This window comes from Triticum dicoccoides, chromosome 6A (genome assembly GCF_002162155.2).
Source record: "Triticum dicoccoides isolate Atlit2015 ecotype Zavitan chromosome 6A, WEW_v2.0, whole genome shotgun sequence".
In the NCBI taxonomy this organism is placed as follows: Eukaryota; Viridiplantae; Streptophyta; class Magnoliopsida; order Poales; family Poaceae; genus Triticum; species Triticum dicoccoides.
Window position 1 is genome coordinate 199,170,863 of NC_041390.1, and position 18,365 is coordinate 199,189,227.

The window sequence follows — 18,365 nt, forward strand, 5'->3', positions numbered from 1 at the left end:
GTGTGGGTCATAATGAGTTGGATCCGACGTGCTGGACACGTCCATGCGTCCCAAATCCACCCCACATATTAGGCTGAATATGGGGCTGCCTGTTATTCCGGATGTTGGGCTGCATTTTGGGATGATTGGTTGAGTGATTTTTTTTGTCAAAGAGTGTCTGGGCAGGTCTGGATGGTTGACGCCAATATAGGACGCCCGGTTGTACATGCTCCGATGATATTTTGGGAGAGAAATCTAAACGGGAAATAACTATTCTGCATATGGGCAGGTCTGGATGGTTATCTACACCCCGAGTGTGAACAGTAAATTTTAAAAATAGCAGCAAAATAAAAAATATATTTTTTGTGTAAGATGTTCAAATGTATGAGGTTCATGCAAAATTTCAGCTTGTTTAAACATTTGAGGAGCTTGTGGCGAAAAAACAAATTCCGAGGGTGAGAAATTTTTGAAAGCAACACTGTTTATATCAGGTTTTGTCTTTTTTGCCACAAGCTTCTCGAATGTTCAAACAAGCTGAAAATTTACACAATATCACGCATTTGAGCATCTTATAAACCACAAAAAGTTCAAGGTGTTCTTTTTGCTACAACCGGATGTAGATGAGCTCGGGGAACGACTTGAATTTTCGTGGTGAAAGGGGCCGTAAGATCGATGCATCGCATGACACAAGTGCGTCTTTGAAAACAGCGTGCACACACCCCAACCTGAGGCCGGCGCTGCTTTCGACGCCACGGCCACCACGCTGGCACAGGTCGCCATATTAATTCCTTCTTCAGTGAGATCGCCGAGGCTTCCTCCCCCCTCCTCTCCGCCACCCGCTTCCGTTCCATAAAAATACTCCCGCCTTTCTGTAGCCCACCCACTGCGCCACTGTTCGTGACCTTTTACAGTGCCGCCCTAGCCCCGCTGACGCCTACTCCGTTTGGTAAAAACGCCGTTGCTCAGGTGGAGTTATCGCTTGGGTACTGGAACAAGGAAGGATTTTAATGCCGGAGGGCGTCGTCGCCGCGAACCCTTTTTCGTGCGCGCTGCGGCTGTCGCGTCAATGCCGACCTCTCCCTTTTATGGCGCGCGGAGCTCGAATGCCTCGCTCCCTGTCCCGGTGGTGATCGGGCCGCGCTCGTGCCGTCGTGTCCGCATTGACGCATGCTAGCTAAATCTTGGCTTTCTTCTTCTACTATCTCTGCCCGCTGGTACTTCCCGCTGGACGGCGGATCGAGCTTCCTGCCTGGATTCTTGATCGCGTGCCGCCTGCTTTGTCTTGTTGCGTGAGTGCGGCTCCCGGCGGCCACGTCCGGCGGGATGCTCGAGGTTTTGGAGGTGCCGTGGACGGTGGTCGGTGGTAAGGCGGCTGGCGGGTGCCCGGGGCCGCCGCGGAGACAGGCGCTGCAAAGCAGCTTGGCGCACCCCAAGGCGGCCACGCGGTCGCCGGGGGCGGGATGCAAGAAGTGCAATTCCGGTGCGAGCGGCCCGCGGCGCAACGGCGCGCGGGCGCGGAGCAAGGAGGAGGCGGTGGTGCCTGCCGCGTGCACTGGCGTTGTCGCCGTCGCGCCAGCGGAGCCGCCGCCGGTGTCGAGCAAGGGGCTCGAGCTCTGCCGCCGTCCGGGGTTCGGGAGGGCGGGCACGCGCTGCGTGGTGAAGGCCAACCATTTCCTCGCGGAGGTCGCCGACAAGGACCTCACCCAGTACGACGTAAGTCGCTCGCCACTCCTAGCCTCTCGCCGAACACAACGTGGCCGTGCATGGGCAACCGTGGTGACCATGACGGTGACACCCACCACGGCGTGGTGTTTTCGATGTCCTGCAGGTCAAGATCACGCCGGAGGTGAGGTCGCGGAGCGTGAGCCGGGCCATCGTGGCCGAGCTGGTTCGCCTCTACCGCGCGTCCGACCTCGGCATGCGCCTCCCGGCCTACGACGGCCGCAGCAACCTCTACACCGCCGGCCGCCTCCCCTTCGACGCCCGAGAGTTCGTCATACGCCTCGCCGTCGACGACGACGGCGTCTCCAGCGCCACCGTCCGGTACACACAATCGGCCGATCCGTACGCAATCACAGTACGCCCTAACGCGCCCCGTCTTTGGGGACGACTAATTGATTTCGTTTGCCTCTACCTGTACCTGCAGGGAGAAGGAGTACAAGGTGGCCATCAAATTCGCTGCCGGCGCCGACCTGCGCCACCTCCGGGAGTTCATGGCGGGGCGGCAACCCGATGAGCCGCAGGGGGGCCTACAGGTCCTCGACGTCGTGCTGCGGGAAGTCGCTAGCCAGAGGTACCTCTCCGTAAGGCGGTCGTTCTACTCGCCGGACATTAGGACGCCGCAGAGGCTCGGCGATGGCTTGCAGTCGTGGTTCGGCTTCTACCAGAGCATCCGGCCGACCCAAATGGGATTGTCACTCAACATCGGTGAGATACTATATGCTTTCGTTGTCCCAACGCTACCTGTCTCTTGATGATCAATGTGATTGCTTCCTTGTGTGTCCTGAGCTTACACCTGGGTGCCGATTTCAGACATGTCGTCCACGGCATTTGTCGAGCCGCTGCCGGTGATCGATTTTGCGGCGCAGATCCTGGGGAAGGATGTCATGTCAAGGCCGTTGTCGGACGCGAACCGAGTCAGGGTAAATTGTGTTGCACACTTGCGCTTATGTGCTATATCCAGACTAGTGATACACTACTACTTACATTACATAGGCAAGACCATGTGAAATTCGTACTTGTTCGGTTGTGAACTGGTGGTTTTTCAATACTTCATGGCTGATGCCTGATTAGTTTATATGGTTGTGTTTGATGTCAAGCAGATAAAGAAAGCTCTACACGATTTGAAGGTCGAAATCACTCACCGGGGAAGTTTAAGACGGAAATACCGTGTCTTCGGCTTGACAGCGCAACCAACTCATGAGCTAATGTATGTTCTGAAATCTCTGTTGGTGCTATTCTTGTGTTCCTGTTTTTTGCCTTCCATTTTACTTTCCAAATAATTGAGGATTGTCAGTTTTAGTGCCATAAAATTCACCTGACCGGACATTAAATGTTATGGGAACTTCAGTTTATTCCAGGATGTTTTGTAGTTATGTACTGGCAACTGAATGTTTGTGTAATAATTAAAAATATTGGAAGAAAAATGATTCGACAGGCTTATTGGTGATGGTTCTACTCTGAGAAATAGAATACTTAAAATATGTTGTAGCATGAACAGCAGTTTTTGTTAACAACTTGAGCATTGAACTGGTTGATACATGAAACTATATGCGGTTAGTTAGGCCTCCTTTGGTTCATATGATAGAAGTATCATGGGAATAGGAAAGTCATAGGAAATGGGATGACATGTATCTCAGTTCCTATAGCAAATGAGATGTCATTTGGTTCATAGGATAGGAATTTTTACATTAGGTCCAAGCTAATGTTTGTTTTCCTTTGAAATGTGAAGGATAGGAACCAATCCTACATAGGAATAGGAAATCTATTCTTACAAACCAAAGGGCTCTAAAGGAATTTATCTTAAGTGGGGTGTTCGGACATTGGTTTCAGCACTGACCGTAAGTCTGAATCTGATGAAACTTAATTGCCTTTTACCTTGGTTCGAAAGATGACCGTCCCATTAGCCAGCCAGGAGAATATCATACAGAGACCAACATTTAAAGAAAACTTCGTGGAAGCCATAGGAGGATGATGTTCTATTGTCATGTGAAATATGGGATGTTAAGAGGATGATGTTCTATTGTAACATGAAATTTCAAGTAAAAACACATATGGATGCGAGCTATGAAAAAGACAAATTCAGCAATGACTAGTGACGTTACTGTTCGGCACTATTCAATGCTGATTTTGTCTTTTTGATAGCTCACATCCCTAATGTATCTGAACTTGAAATTTTGCATGGCAATACAATGCAATGAAATGCAAAAGCCCTTTGCATTTTCTCGAAAAAATAGAACATCACCCTCTTAACATCCCATATTTTTTGAGATTTTTTCGAAACTCTAAAACATCTTTTTCGCGTGGTTTTCACTGGTTTCAACCGAATGTGGGTTTCCGTATGATATTCTCCCTTAGCCAGCCTCATCCACAGCTTCGCTAGATTTCTTTGATTTTTTCCTGTAGGAATCCTATACTATGGAATTCCTACAGAATTCCTACAAACCATAGGAGGCCTTAGTTTTTGGTGTTAGATGTGTTAACAATTGCTAGATAAACTATTCTAATTCAAACTTGTCCTAACTCCTAAAGTGCATAGCGTATTGACGGTGCATGGCATATTGGCATCCTTTCTTACACTGTTACGCAAATATGTACTTGAACATGCAAAAAACAAAGTAGTGGTGCTTGGGCTAACATTTCAGCACCTGCCTTTGCTCTTTTTCTTATAACAGTTTCCCAATTGACGATGAAGTGAAATCGGTTGTAGAGTACTTCAAGGAAATGTATGGTTTCACCATAAAGCAACCACATCTTCCCTGCCTTCTTGTAGGAAACCAAAAGAAGCCAAATTATCTACCAATGGAGGTCAGTAACTAATGTCTTTAGTCTCGCGCTGTCCCAAACTTCCTATCAGCCAGTGCAATACATGATGCTTTTACTATTACTGAATACTGTGTGACACGAGATGCTTATTGACAGGTCTGCAAGATTGTTGAAGGTCAGAGATACAAGAAGAGGTTGAATGAAAAGCAGATCACATCATTACTGAAAGTTACATGCCAAAGGCCTGGAGACAAGGAAATGGATATTCGACGGGTATGAAGTGTTTCTTGGTATACTCAAAAGTGATTGAACTTGGCAATATTTGCAGAGACCATTCATAAGAAATTCAGATACTATCATGCCAAATTTATTTTGAATAATTTCTTTGTTGTTTTCAATAATTAACATGCCAAGTTTATTTCAATCCTTGCGTAGTACATTGAAGAATATTGTTGGCTTCATTGCCACACTTTGCAACATAAGTGACAGATGTGTGTAGCTACTGTTTGTTTTACTGGCACAAATGTAAGTGTCGCGGCACACTTTCTTACCAGCCTGCTCCACCTGTCACCGAACTCATATACTTTTGCCAAAGTTGTGGACACCAATTTATTTACCACACCCTTTTTAGCTTGCCACAGTTTAGCAGGAAAATCTCGGTTATGAACCAAACGTGCATGTACTCTGTTTTTTTGTCAGTGCTTCAACATAATTCAGTCAAAACCCGATATAGGAGGAGTACAATTTTCACTGCCCGCTGCCAATTCTTCTTGTTTTGTTTCATTACACAACATTGAGTGACATAAAACATGGTCTGGCCCCTACCAAAATTGCCTAAAAGACTAAAAGGCAACTGTTTTCAGACCGTTCACAAAAATGGATATGATCAAGATCCCTATGCGAAGGAATTTGGGATAAACATAAGCGACAAACTCACCTCTATTGAAGCAAGAGTTCTGCCTGCACCCTGGGTAAGATCAATGCTGTTCTCCAATTTGCTATTGCCAGCTATTCTGTGCTCATTCCTGACTTGCCTTTCTGTGTGAAGCTAAAATATCATGATACCGGAAAAGAGTCAGAGTGCTTACCTCGTGTTGGCCAATGGGACATGAAAAACAAGGTTAATATCCACTCTGCTGAAGTCATCACTTCTCAGTTGTAGTAGAGTTACTATTGTGCCTGAAGTTGTCAATTCACCACTGAAATAAAATCATTTTTGCAGAAAGTTGTCAATGGATGCACTGTGAATCATTGGGCATCCATTAACTTCTCAAGAAGTGTTCAAGAAAGCACTGCCAGTGGATTTTGCCAGGAGTTAGCCCAAACGTGTAAACTTTTAGGCATGGTATACCTCTCATTTATGCTAGTATATTATATTATACAGAGGCTTGCTTTTTTCAGTTGCAGTAGCAATATTTTTTCAAGTAACTGTTATTTGTTAAACGGCATTGCAGGAGTTCAACAGCGAGCCTGCTATACCAATGTATTCGGCTAGACCAGAGCAAGCAGTACAGGCGCTTAAGCATGTGTATAACGCTGCACTGAAAAAACCCAAGGGAAAGGAGCTTGAGCTTCTTTTGGTAATCCTCCCTGACAACAATGGTGCATTGTATGGTGAGGATGCAGTTTCACCTCCTATTGTACAGTACTTTGTTGCAAATATTTTTCAGTCCTCTGCTCGTCCTTTCTGCTTTTCTCACATATAATGAGTATTAATTTTCAGGTGACATAAAGCGCATTTGTGAGACCGAATTGGGAATAATGTCACAGTGCTGCTTAGCAAAGCATGTATTTAAGATCTGCAAACGATACCTGGCGAATGTCTCACTCAAAATCAATGTTAAGGTAGTTATTAACTGGGACCAATGGTCTTCGTTTCACACGTAGATTTCACGTTCAGAAAGTAAGTTAGTCTCTGATGATAGAGACAATTCACTATATCTCATGTTTAACAATTTTGGTGAAATCAGATGGGGGGAAGAAATACCGTACTCTTGGACGCGGTAAGTCGGAGAATCCCATTGGTCAGTGATGTACCGACAATAATATTTGGTGCGGATGTAATGCATCCTGAAACCAGAGAGGACACCAGTCCATCAATTGCTGCGGTAAGATTTAGCATTACTCTGCTGTCTCTTTAACCAAGTTTCCATATGATATCCTCTAATACGGTGCTTTTACAGGTTGTTGCTTCTCAAGACTGGCCAGAAGTTACAAAGTACGCTGGATTGGTGTGCGCTCAAGCTTATCGGCAAGAGCTCATCCAGGATCTCTACAAAACATGGCATGATCCTCAGCGAGGCACTGTCACCGGAGGCATGATCAGGTATTTCTCATGCACTGAGTCACACCCTTAATAACACATCATCTGTAAAGATAATGCACAAGTTCACTCGAGACGACAAAGAAGCACAGAACAATGTGTGCATTTGATCATCCGTCATCATGCATGGCGAAAGTGTTAAGTAGAGCATCCAACTTCAGATCATTGGATCTCTCTGAAAAAATATCAGGACCTCCCATGCACAGAATGAGCTTGATGAATTTCCTTTCTGTGTGTAACTTCATGCAGGGAGCTTTTAATTTCCTTCAGGAAAGCCACAGGGCAGAAACCATTGAGAATAATCTTCTACAGGTAGTACTTCACTGTGCATGTTGGATGTCTCTTGCAGGGTACAAAAGGCTTGCTAATGCCAACAGTTTTGTGTTGTATGGAAGTTCAGATAATTACGAATTCTTTTCTTCTGCAGGGACGGTGTCAGCGCAGGACAGTTCCATCAAGTATTACTTTACGAGTTAGATGCTATCCGCAAGGTTGTCAACTAATGTTCTACCTATTATGTTGACATGCTTACACGTTAAAGTATCCTAATTGACCCCTTGGATATTTTCAGGCTTGTGCATCTTTAGAACCAAATTACCAACCTCCAGTGACGTTTGTGATAGTCCAAAAGCGTCACCATACAAAACTATTTGCAAACAACCACAACGATAAAAGCAGCACCGACAAGAGCGGAAATATCCTGCCTGGTATATGCCATGCCATTTCCATCATCAAGATATTGATAACTCACTTATTGACTTACATTTTCTTTGCCCTAATAAATTTTCATAACTGCTCACTGGTTGTGCCTAAAATAGGCACCGTTGTTGATTCAAAGATATGCCATCCCACACAGTTTGATTTCTACCTCTGCAGCCATGCTGGAATCCAGGTAAGGACGTGTCCGATTGAATTTTGAAAGGATTGCCTTGATTTCATATTTCGTGGCTATGATTATAGGCTTGAATGTACAAAATGCAGAGAATAGCCTGTACAATAATTATGTTGTTAAAGCTGAGATGATCTTATAGTGAGTTAGCTAATGTCAGTGACATTGCCAGGGCACCAGTAAGCCAGCACATTATCATGTTCTGTGGGACGAGAACAATTTCATGGCGGATGAAATGCAGACTTTGACGAACAACCTTTGCTACACGTATGCTGTTCCCATCCTATAATTCATGATACTTTTTCAGAACCAAAGTTGCATTCCGTTATTCAGTTTGAAAAATATCTTACTAGCTATGTGAATTCGTCGCAGGTATGTGCGTTGCACACGATCTGTTTCTGTCGGTAATTTCTTCCTTCTCGCGCTCCTGCTGAATACATTAACTCTTTCAACGTAACAATTTGGCGAGAAATCTGAACTTTGGCCTTTGGTATGTTGTGTTGTTTGAGCAGTGCCGCCTGTTTACTACGCTCATCTAGCCGCATTCCGGGCACGTTTCTACATGGACCAAGATAGCCTCTCGGTGAAGAATGCCAACGGGAGGAATGGAGGCGCCATGAAGACTATGCCGGCAGTGAAAGAGAGGGTGAAGAGGGTGATGTTCTACTGCTGACAAGGGGAAAAGAGTAGCACCCAGGCATGCTATATACTCCAGCTAACACTAGGAGTTAGAGGTTTAGATTAGATATATGTAGGGCGGGAAGAGTGAAGAACTAGGTATCTTGTCCTGTAAAAACTTGGCCGATGTTTTATTGAGGGCGAAAAAAATCCTGCGTAATATATAGCTTATATATTGACAAAGTCAAGTCTGGAAAATGTGCACAAATATGCTTCTTAAGGGCACTCCTTTCTTCAACTTTGCAGGGGTTGTGCTGTATTTTGGGCATATATGAAACACATGATCTTGAGCATATATTGATGCCAGAATTAGGCAAGGCTCATAATTAATTGTCTGATCAGTGTTCAGAAAGATTAGGGTTTATTTGAATAACAAGCAGTAGCAAAAAAAAAAGTAGTAGGAGTAGTAACTTTTGAGCATGGACTAATAGATCTGTGAAAGCAGATTTTCCGCAAAATTGTAATATAAAAAAAAAGAAAAATAGTTTCATATCTACGGAGCGACAAACCAAACAGCTACAGATACTCCCAGTAAACAGCTATAGATACTTGCATGAAGTCAAAAATATGCTACAACAACAGAAGAACAGGCCATCTTATTTTTCTTATCAATCACTCTACTGCCTTTCCCAGCAGCTCCCCATGGCAGGCCCAACCAAGCAACATTTGGTTCCATCAAAAACTCGGTACTAACTAAATTTCTGGGGGTGGAAACTTATTAAGACTGCTTGCCAGATTTTTCAGGGGCAGTGATCTCGGGTTCTTGCGACTGTTTGATGACCGTACCGTTTGTGGAAGCAACATTTTCTTGAAGGGAACCGTTCCCTGTCCCAACGACTTGAGCCGTCGTTTCTACCGCCTCTGCTTTCAGCTTCTGTTCCCTCTCCAGGTCTTGCTTTGCCAGGGGAGAGAACTGCGAGTCAAGGGACCTTACAGCGCCCAACCACGCGATGACAATCACCAGCAATATTCCTCCAAGGTACGGCGTTGAGTTAGCAAGAGACCCAAATGACAAGATCATGAACTGCTGGATCAAGGCGCCTCCAGATTTTCCCAGTGGGTTGCATACCACATCTATTGCTGCCTTACCTTTGACCTATAATCACGACAAGAGAAGAAGTTACTAAATAAGTATCGAGAATTCGACAATAGCCAGGTATTTGTTAAAGCAAGCATCAAGGCCTGTAGACAATGCATACTAGGCTCTTATATCCATCATAAAATTTCTGACAGTTAAGTACAGATAATTGTTTTTTTCAGGAAGAGAAAGCACGCCTTTTTTCATTAGGAGAGGGAACAACAAACAAGTACAGATGATTGTCAGATAACATTGAGCAAGGATTCTAGTGTGCAGGCAATTACGATTGGAAGTAAAAATAATGAAGCACAACAACTTAAACATACTTTGATCATATCAACATAACTGAATTCTAGTTACAATCAAAGAATTGATCAACCGTTATTTTTTTAACCAGACCTAGTCAAACTATACAGTTTTGCATGTATATTTTATCATATGATGATTGATTTTCATTTTGTAATATAGCAAGTATATCAAATGAAGTTTATGTTCTATTCACATCCTTCCTTATCTGTTCTCAAAATCTACAGTATCTTTTGAACTGTACTAAACTGATACAGCAAAATAGCTCAAAAGTACCATAGTTACATAATCATCATGATTGATGGCATGTTCTGTTTTGTTTCAGTTACTAGTAATTTCGATTTCAGATCTTGGAAATCCAAAACCGTATGAAAACATGACTAGTTGGTTTTGCCGTGTGTTCCCACGCTACTATATTACATGAGTAACTGAAGAGATATTTTCTACATTAGGAACAAGTAACTTTCAGCACTAACCTTCATGTCCTCATCCAAAGGAATGTACGCCATTTCTTTGCAAGGATCGAACAAACTGTACTTTGCACTCTTACTGAAAATGTTCTGTAGTGCCCCAACGAAGACCGCCGCAAGCAAAGGCGTCATCCCAAACGTGGCTAGAAGAGGAGTGAGTGGCTCGCCAAACAAAAGCAGTGAGAAGAATCCAACTCCAGTGACAAGCAACACTGCAGGGGTGATTGTAGCTGCAACTCCCCACCCGAATTTTCTAAGAATTAATCTCCCTAACAACATCATTGTAAACGTAGCTATGCCAGTAGCCGTTGAGAAATCGCCCATGAATGAAGAATACTCGTTAGGACTTGGGAACTGCAACAGAACAACATAAAAGTCAACTACTATGTTGTCTATGAACAAATTGTAAGTCATGATTTATGGATGAACTTACCTGTGCCTTCAATTTCGATTTCCATGTCACCTCTACAAGGTTGATGCTTATACCATAAGCAACGACCAGTGTGGCAAGATCCCTCACATATCGAGATGATACCAGCACCTTCAAACTCTCCCCCATACTAAGCTTTGGCTTATTCTGTAAGTAAGGTTATGTACAGCACCGTCAACAGAAACTCCATATATACAAGTAGTAAAATCACAGAAACCATAACAAAGCTAACCTTCTTCTTCCGTTCGACCGGCAGAGATGTTTTATCAATAACATACTTGTTCACTCCCCAATAGATACCGGCAATGACGAAACCCAGTACAACCACGATGCTCATCATGCCCTTCAATGATATAGCCCATCCGTCCACCCCTGGACCCAAATTCTGCCTCATGTTTGAGAAGTATTTCACCGTGCGACCAGAGAAGATGAGAGCCACATTGGCCCCAAGCCCGAAGAGTGGGTAAAACTCTTTAGCCTCTTCAACCGTAGTAATCTAAAAACAACAGTACGGGCACATGAGAAACTGTATAACTGCTATAGAATCAATCTACTGCGACTGATTCTGAACCAGTAATAAATTATAAATTCCTATGCACACGTACTTAGTCGTTCCCAATATTTTGGAACAGCGGAGGACCCAACAATTTTGCACACTTATAGCCAGGATTCGGGAACGAGAAGTGTTTCCCTGTGTGTACCTGATTGGCAAATCCCCAAAACAGGACGGAGATGACAACGCTGCCCCAGAGCTCCGCCATGACGTAGAAGAGGCAGAAACTCCAGACGCGGAGGATGGCGACGGGCCCCATGAAGCTGGGGCCGAGCGACGCGAGGAGGCGGTCGGCGAGCGCCGTGGGGTGGATGGCGTCGCGCATAGGGTAGAGCACGTATCCGAAGACGCCGAAGAAGGCGATGAAGGGGAAGATGACGGTGTAGAAGAGCGCCTCCTTGGAGAGCACGTCGGCGAGCTTGGAGTAGAGAAGCATGAAGCCGATGGCCATGGGGAGGTTGACCCACGTCTTGAGGAAGGGGATGATCTCGGCGCTGCTCCCCTTGGCGGTGACGACGAGCACGTCCTTGGTGTCCCTCAGGATGGTGTAGTTGAAGAGGATGCAGAAGAACATGAGCCCCAGGGGCACGATCTTCTTGAGCGTGAGTGCGTCCACGCCGAGGAACTTGCGGGAATTGTCCGGCGCATCGCCGGGCGCCGGCGCGGGGGAGGCGACGGAGGCGGCGCGGGGAGGCCTGAGGCAGGGGCGGAGCGGGAGCGCGGCGGGCTGGCGGAGAGGGGTCGGGGTGGTGGGGAGGCGGAGGGGCGTGGCCGCGAGGCGGCGGTGGCGGAGGAGGTGGGCATGGGCCGCGAAGGGGAGGGCCGGGAGGCGAAGGCGGTGGCTTGCGACGAGGCCGGACTCCATGGGGGCGGAGAAGGTGGAAATTCCCGGGATGGAGGATGGAGGAGATAAGGGTGAGGGGCTCGGGCAAAGCAGGGGTTTGGACAGGGGAGGGTTCATTCTTATACCACTCCTCTGATGCCCCGCGGCCACCGCTGGCGAGAGATTAGAGAAGATGCCGGTGGCTTAGTGCGAAATTGTTATTGCCCGACCTACCTTAATTGTGGTTAGGGCATCTCTAGCAGATGCCTCCCTTGTCTCTGGAATAATCGATGTTTACCAAAAATTGAGGCAAAAAACGACTACAGAATTACATCTTCACCCCACAAGTTTACGGGAAGATAAACTTTACGAGAAATATTGGAGAGTTCTTTTTGCCCCAACTTTCTATAAACACCGCCGTTGCCACCCACTGCTGCCCGCGCCACCCGCCGGAATGCCGCAGCCCGTGTCGCTCCTCGCCAGCAACCACCACACCCAAGCGGGCTGCCTCCTCTTCAAGAAAAGTCTAGGGTTCTTTGCCTCTCGCCGGCGCCGTCGTCGGTCCGCCTCGTCTCCGATGACCTTAGGGCCATAGCGGCACGGTGGATCTTGGTTCTTGCCGGCGGGAGGGCTCTGTTTTCAGTTGTTTCTTCGCGTTTTGTTAGAGTTTGTGTCCTACTCGGGAAGATGAGACGGTGGCGACTCCCTGAAGATGGAATAAGGTTCTTCCCACCTAGCCCCCGTTCGAATGGCGTGTCTAGCATTATTGGTGGGCGTGTGGAGGTGTGTCTTCGGCGGATCTGTCCTTGGTGGATTTGCTCGGATCTGGTCGTAGTTCATCTACGTTCATGTGTTTTCAGGTTGGATCCTTTCGATCTACGTTCTTCATTGGCGGCGCTTGCTATTCTATCGCGTTGGTCCTATGGGGCCTTAGCACGACGACTTCCCGACTGTCTACTACAACAAGTTTTGCCCGGCTTCGCCGTGGGAGGGGCAATGACGACGGCGCGCCTTCGGCTTGCTTCAGTGCTTGTAGTCGCCGCTAGGTGGTCTACGGATCTGGATGTAATTTTTGTTATTTCTGATGTTCGTTGTACTGCCATGATTGAAGATGAATAGATCAGAAGTTTTGTCAAAAATAAAAATAAAAATAAATTTAGTGAAAGAAGTTTAGGGGAACTGAGAAAGATTGCTTTCAGAAAACTTTCCCTAACCTTCACGGCAAGACCAAAACCCAGTTTTACAGAAAGATTTTTAAGGGAGTTGTTGGAGTTCCTCTTAGGCTGCTCACAATTAGGAGTATTATTTTTTTTTGAAATAGGCTTTCGTCTTGTTTTATAAATATAAAGCAACCATCTGATACAACTTCAAATTCAATGCTGGAGTAAACATCACAAGCACGCCCAAAAGAAATAACAAAGAAAGAAAAAAATAAACTAATGCCAATAGAGCCGGATCAACGAAAACGTTGATGACCCGCAAATATCTCTCCCTTATCTCTCGAATAATCGATGTTTGCTAAAAATTGACGCAAAAAGCCACTACAAAATTACATTTTCTCCCCACAGATTTACGGGAAGATCAACTTTACGAGAACCACTGGAGAGTTCTTTTTGCCCCAACTTTCTATAAACTCCGCCAGTGCTACCCACCTCGGCCTGCGCCACCCGCCAAAATGCCGTGGGCCGTGTCACCGTTGGAGGGTTGATTGATGTGTATCATATGGTGTTATTTTACTATGAACTCTAGGCTGTTTGTGACACTTATAGGAATAGCTCAATGGATTGATCGAAAAGAATAACTTTGAGGTGGTTTCGTACCCTACAAATAATTTTATCTTATGTTCTCGGTGATAGGAACTTTGGACTGACTCTTTATTGCACGTTGAGGGATTTCCATATGATTCAATTATGTTATCATTGTTGGAAGAACTTGCACTAGTGAAAGTATGAACCCTAGGCCTTGTTTCCAAGCATTACAATACCGTTTTCGCTTACTTTTGTTACTTCCTACCTTTCTGTTTTTGTATTTTCAGATTACAAAAACATATATCTACTATCCATATTGCACTTGTATCACCATCTTTTCGCCGAACTAATGCACCTATACAATTTATCATTGTATTGGGTGTGTTGGGGACACAAGAGACGCTTTGTTATTTGGTTGCAGGGTTATTTGAGAGAGACCATCTTCATTCTATGCCTCCCACGGATTGATAAACCTTAGGTCATCCACTTGAGGGAAATTTGCTACTGTCCTACAAAACTCTGCGCTTGGAGGCCCAACACGATTCTACAAGAAGAAGGTTGCGTAGTAGACATCAAGCTCTTTTCTGGCGTCGTTGCCGGGGGAGGTGAGTGCTTGAAGGTATATCTTTAGATCTTGCAATTGAATCTTTTAGTTTCTGGTTTTATCACTAGTTTAGTCTATAAAGGAAAACTACAAAAAATGGAATTGAGGTTGCCTCATATGCTTCATCTTTTTAGTGTCTTTCGTGAAAATGATGGAAAGGAAAATTGTGCTCAAGTGTTAGAAGAAGAAGTTCATAAAATGTTTGGCATTAAATCTTTGAATGATGAGCATGATTGCAATGTTGTTAGTTTGAATTCTTTGAATATCCATGATGCTAATGATATGCAAAGCCATAAGCCTGGGGATGCTATGTTTGATGAAGATGATATTGAAAGTGCTAGTGATAGACTAGAGGGGGGGTGAATAGGCGATTTTTATGAAAGTCTTCAAAGCATGGAAGTTTCGAAGACAAACGATAGAAATAAACCTATTATCATGCAGCGGAAGGTAGACTACACTAAGCAAGCCATAGTCAAGTATTCAATGAAGTGAAAGCACAACGACTAAAGGCAGCTAGGCAGTATAGAACAGGTAGGAAGATAGTGTGAAGCCAATCAGAACAGACAGTCATTCAGTGAAGATAAAGGATAATGCAATGATACAATGACTTCACCAGGGACAACAGTAAGTAAAAATAATGGGAAGGATGAAACCAGTGACTCGTTGAAGACAATAATTTGTTGGACCAGTTCCAGTTGCTGTGAAAACTGTACGTATGGTTAGGGAGGCTGAGATTCAACTCAGAAGACCGCGTCTTCACCTTATTCCCCTTGAGCTAAGGACACCCAGTCCTCGCCCAATCACTCTGGTAAGTATTCAAGGTAGACTTCCAAACCTTCACAGACTTCGTTCACCGGCGATCCACAATGACTCTTGGATGCTCAGAACGCGACTCCTAACCGGCTGGAGGATTCACAGTCCTCAAGTGTAATAAGTCTTCAGATCATACAGACAGGAAGACTTAGGTGATGCCTAACACTCTTTGGCTCTGGGTGTTTAGGGCTTTATCCTCGCAAGGAGTTCTCTCTCAAAGGCTTCGAGGTGGGTTGCTCTCAAATGACAAAAGTCGTACACTAACCCTGAGCAGCCAATCGTTTATGGTTGTAGGGGGTGGGCTATTTATAGCCACTAGGCAACCCGACCTGATTTGTCCAAAATGACCCTGGGTCACTAAGGAACTGACACGTGTTCCAACGGTCAGATTTCAAACACACACAACAACTTTACTTGGGCTACAAGCAAAGCTGACTTATCCAACTCTGGACAAGATTTGCTCTCATAGTCTTCACTTGAAGACATAGGATTTTGGTTAAGCATCACTTCAGTCATTCTGACTGGTTCTCTTGGACCCCACTTAACAGTACGGTGGTTCCTATGACTCAACAAAGAAGAAAAAGAACGACGAAACAACTAAGTCTTCGCGCTCCATAGTCTTCACGCGATGTCTTCTCTTGTCATAGTCTTCAATGTGAATGTCTTCACATACCACCTTTGACTTCAATGTCTTCATACATTTTTAGGGGTCATCTCTGGTAGGAAAACCGAATCAATGAGGGACTTCTACCTGTGTTATCCTGCAATTCTCACAAACACATTAGTCCCTCAACCAAGTTTGTCGTCAATACTCCAAAACCAACTAGGGGTGGCACTAGATGCACTTACAATCTCCCCCTTTTTGGTGATTGATGACAAACTGGTTGAAGTTTTCAACGGGGAATAAAATAGGTGAAATTGTAAAGGATAGGGTATTGTCTTCATAAGTTGCAAAGGCTCCCTCTGAAGATGTGCATATAAGTAATTTGCTCTTGGAATGCAAAAGCACATGGCAGGTTGTACTTGTGGAGATCCTCTTCAACCTATGATGACAATTCATCATGCATGATATGATGTAACGAAGATAATGACATGCATAATGGAAAATGGACGTCTGCAAGATGATCTAAGTGCGGAATTTATCATCGCACATGCGGAATTTATCATCGCATCACAGAATAGCAAATAAGTAGCAGACGACCATCGAGTTTAAGTGTTACAACTCAAAGAACCAAATGTATCAAAAACGAGAGTTGTAAGCACTTGGCAAAAGTAGCGAAAAGTAAAGCAACCACCCATATTGACCCCTTGAAGACTATCAACTCATATGCTTCTCCCCCTTTTGTTAGCGAGGACCAAAAAGGTTTGAAGACATAGAGCGCCTACTCGTTCCCATGAGGTGCAGGCGAGGCAGCAGGGTCGTTGTTGAGATCCGGTGGTGCAGAAGAACTTGGTGCAGTGTCGACACGCGCTGAAGTTGGACGAGGTGAAGTTGCATCATCTTGGTCATCGATGACTCTGGCATTTACGGTCGCAGCTGAGGACGAGTAGTCAGAGTCTTCAAGTGAGGGAGTCCGACGCAAGTGAGCATTTCTGGGAGGAGTTGAGTCAAACTTGAACCGTTCGGTGAAGCCATCGTCTTGCAGATCAGCTTCAGCACTAAGTAGGGTCAAACTCTTCCACGACCTCCGACAGGTTTCATGAGTGACAAAGGCATTCTTGGTGGCAAGATTGCGAATGCGGTTGACATCCACCAAGAGGCTTTGCATCTGACGCTTAAGCCAGTTGTGATGTTTGTCCTGTTTCTGATGCAGCGCGACGAGAAGCTCTCGGTCATTTAGGACACGAGATCGTCTTCGAGGCCTTTGCGCAATGGTGCTACCAGTGGCGTCAGTTTGAGCGCGAGGGGCACGTGTGTTTCCAGCAAGGGGATAAACACGAGAAACTGCTGGAACTCCTTCAATGGGCTGGGTGAAGCTTTGGTGATCAACATTGTGAAGATAAATGGGATCCTTAGCAGGCTCTGGGTAAATAGCTTCAACTGACAGATCAACCTCGGGCAAGAATATAAGATGATTGCGCGCAGACGGCTGATAGTTGAAGGCTAAGTGACGCTTGATAAGACGCATGACCCATGGAGCATAGAATTTCAACCCAAAAATGTCAGAGCCAGATGCAGCCAACTACCTGATGAAGAAGTCTTGAGCATTGAAGCTGATGCCATTGAAAATATAGAAAACCAAAGTCATCATTGCTCCTTCAAGCTTCACTGCAGATGAGTGTCCTTTGACAGGCCATAGAGTCTTCCTAATGATATGGTAAATGGTGCGAGGCAGGTACTCTAGGTCTTCAACAAAGAACTCAGATGGGTATTCAGCGTCGTGAGGCAGAGGCTTCATCATGCCCAGCATTTGACTCATGTTGGGTTCTGGCTTCTGGAAGATGCTTTCCAAGGCATTTTGGTGTTGTTGACAACCTGATTCATAGTATTCACCAGGAGTGGGCAGGCCTGTGAGCTCAATGATATCAAGAGCTTTAGCTTCATGATGGACATTGCCTGTCATCCACTCAAGGACCCAAGTCTTTGGATCCCTGTTGTAGCCTCGAATGTGGAGAGTTGCATAGAACTATAGCAGAAGCTCTTCATTCCAATGCTCCTTATCTGTGACAAACTGCAACAGTCCAGCATCTCTGAAGCAATCTAATGCTTCTTCAAGGCAGGGCAGGCCAGCTATAGCTTCAGAGTCTAGGCGCATATGTGGAAATATGCGCCCTTGATTGTATAGGACGCAGGAATAGTAGCTGCGCTGCTAATAGCTCTAGAACCGATCTGAGAAAATGCGAGGTCTGGTATAAGGGTTCTTGGAGCTGTTGAAGAAGGTATTATGTGCCACGAAACCATTCACATTGAAGACCCCAGGTGAAGTGGCAGTGCCTGGGAATCGTGGAAGTCTTGGCTTGGGTTTTTGGACTTGAGGTCTGTGCTCGACATGACACTCAAATTGTGGACCCGCAGCAGATGGAGGAGTCAGAATGGGCCAGCGGACCATAATAGGCTGACCACAATCAAATGCCAGCTCCATTGTATGAGGTCTTGGAGGGGGAACAAGAGCATTGGCATTGTCGTCATGGGCTTCAGGGGCCACATTTGCTTCAGGTTCTTGGACTTCTGGCACCGCAGTAGCT

The 18,365-nt window shown here is 45.4% G+C and overlaps 2 protein-coding genes across 2 annotated transcripts; one reads left to right on the forward strand and one right to left on the reverse strand.

Moving 5' to 3' along the window:
- Nucleotides 1–807: 807 nt before the first annotated feature.
- On the forward strand, nt 808–8,633 carry LOC119316584 (protein argonaute PNH1-like). The gene is made up of 21 exons (XM_037590912.1): nt 808–1,692; nt 1,808–2,022; nt 2,126–2,406; nt 2,512–2,621; nt 2,802–2,908; nt 4,374–4,506; nt 4,621–4,737; nt 5,328–5,435; nt 5,513–5,584; nt 5,687–5,809; nt 5,919–6,078; nt 6,188–6,309; nt 6,435–6,572; nt 6,648–6,790; nt 7,037–7,099; nt 7,215–7,278; nt 7,359–7,494; nt 7,606–7,679; nt 7,849–7,943; nt 8,049–8,080; nt 8,189–8,633. The coding sequence occupies exons 1-21, from the start codon at nt 1,303–1,305 to the stop codon at nt 8,347–8,349; spliced, it is 2,844 nt and encodes a 947-aa protein (XP_037446809.1). The 5' UTR covers nt 808–1,302; the 3' UTR covers nt 8,350–8,633.
- Nucleotides 8,634–8,784: 151 nt separating this feature from the next.
- LOC119316585 (plastidic ATP/ADP-transporter-like) lies at nt 8,785–12,134 on the reverse strand. Its single transcript, XM_037590913.1, has 5 exons — nt 11,340–12,134; nt 10,871–11,134; nt 10,642–10,785; nt 10,215–10,562; nt 8,785–9,450 (listed from the first exon to the last, which is right to left on the reverse strand). The coding sequence occupies exons 1-5, from the start codon at nt 12,054–12,056 to the stop codon at nt 9,073–9,075; spliced, it is 1,851 nt and encodes a 616-aa protein (XP_037446810.1). The 5' UTR covers nt 12,057–12,134; the 3' UTR covers nt 8,785–9,072.
- Nucleotides 12,135–18,365: the final 6,231 nt, after the last annotated feature.

What these genes read in the sequence shown, in the direction of transcription:
- LOC119316584 (XM_037590912.1), top strand. Translation starts at nt 1,303, where the DNA reads ATGCTCGAGGTTTTGGAGGTGCCGTGGACGGTGGTCGGTGGTAAGGCG. An exon ending in AGGACCTCACCCAGTACGAC is followed by an intron (nt 1,693 to 1,807) that starts GTAAGTCGCTCG and finishes GATGTCCTGCAG; the next exon opens with GTCAAGATCACGCCGGAGGT. An exon ending in TTGAGAATAATCTTCTACAG is followed by an intron (nt 7,100 to 7,214) that starts GTAGTACTTCAC and finishes TTTCTTCTGCAG; the next exon opens with GGACGGTGTCAGCGCAGGAC.
- LOC119316585 (XM_037590913.1), bottom strand. Translation starts at nt 12,056, where the DNA reads ATGGAGTCCGGCCTCGTCGCAAGCCACCGCCTTCGCCTCCCGGCCCTC. An exon ending in CGGTCGAACGGAAGAAGAAG is followed by an intron (nt 10,786 to 10,870) that starts GTTAGCTTTGTT and finishes CCTTACTTACAG; the next exon opens with AATAAGCCAAAGCTTAGTAT. An exon ending in AATCGAAATTGAAGGCACAG is followed by an intron (nt 10,563 to 10,641) that starts GTAAGTTCATCC and finishes GTTCTGTTGCAG; the next exon opens with TTCCCAAGTCCTAACGAGTA.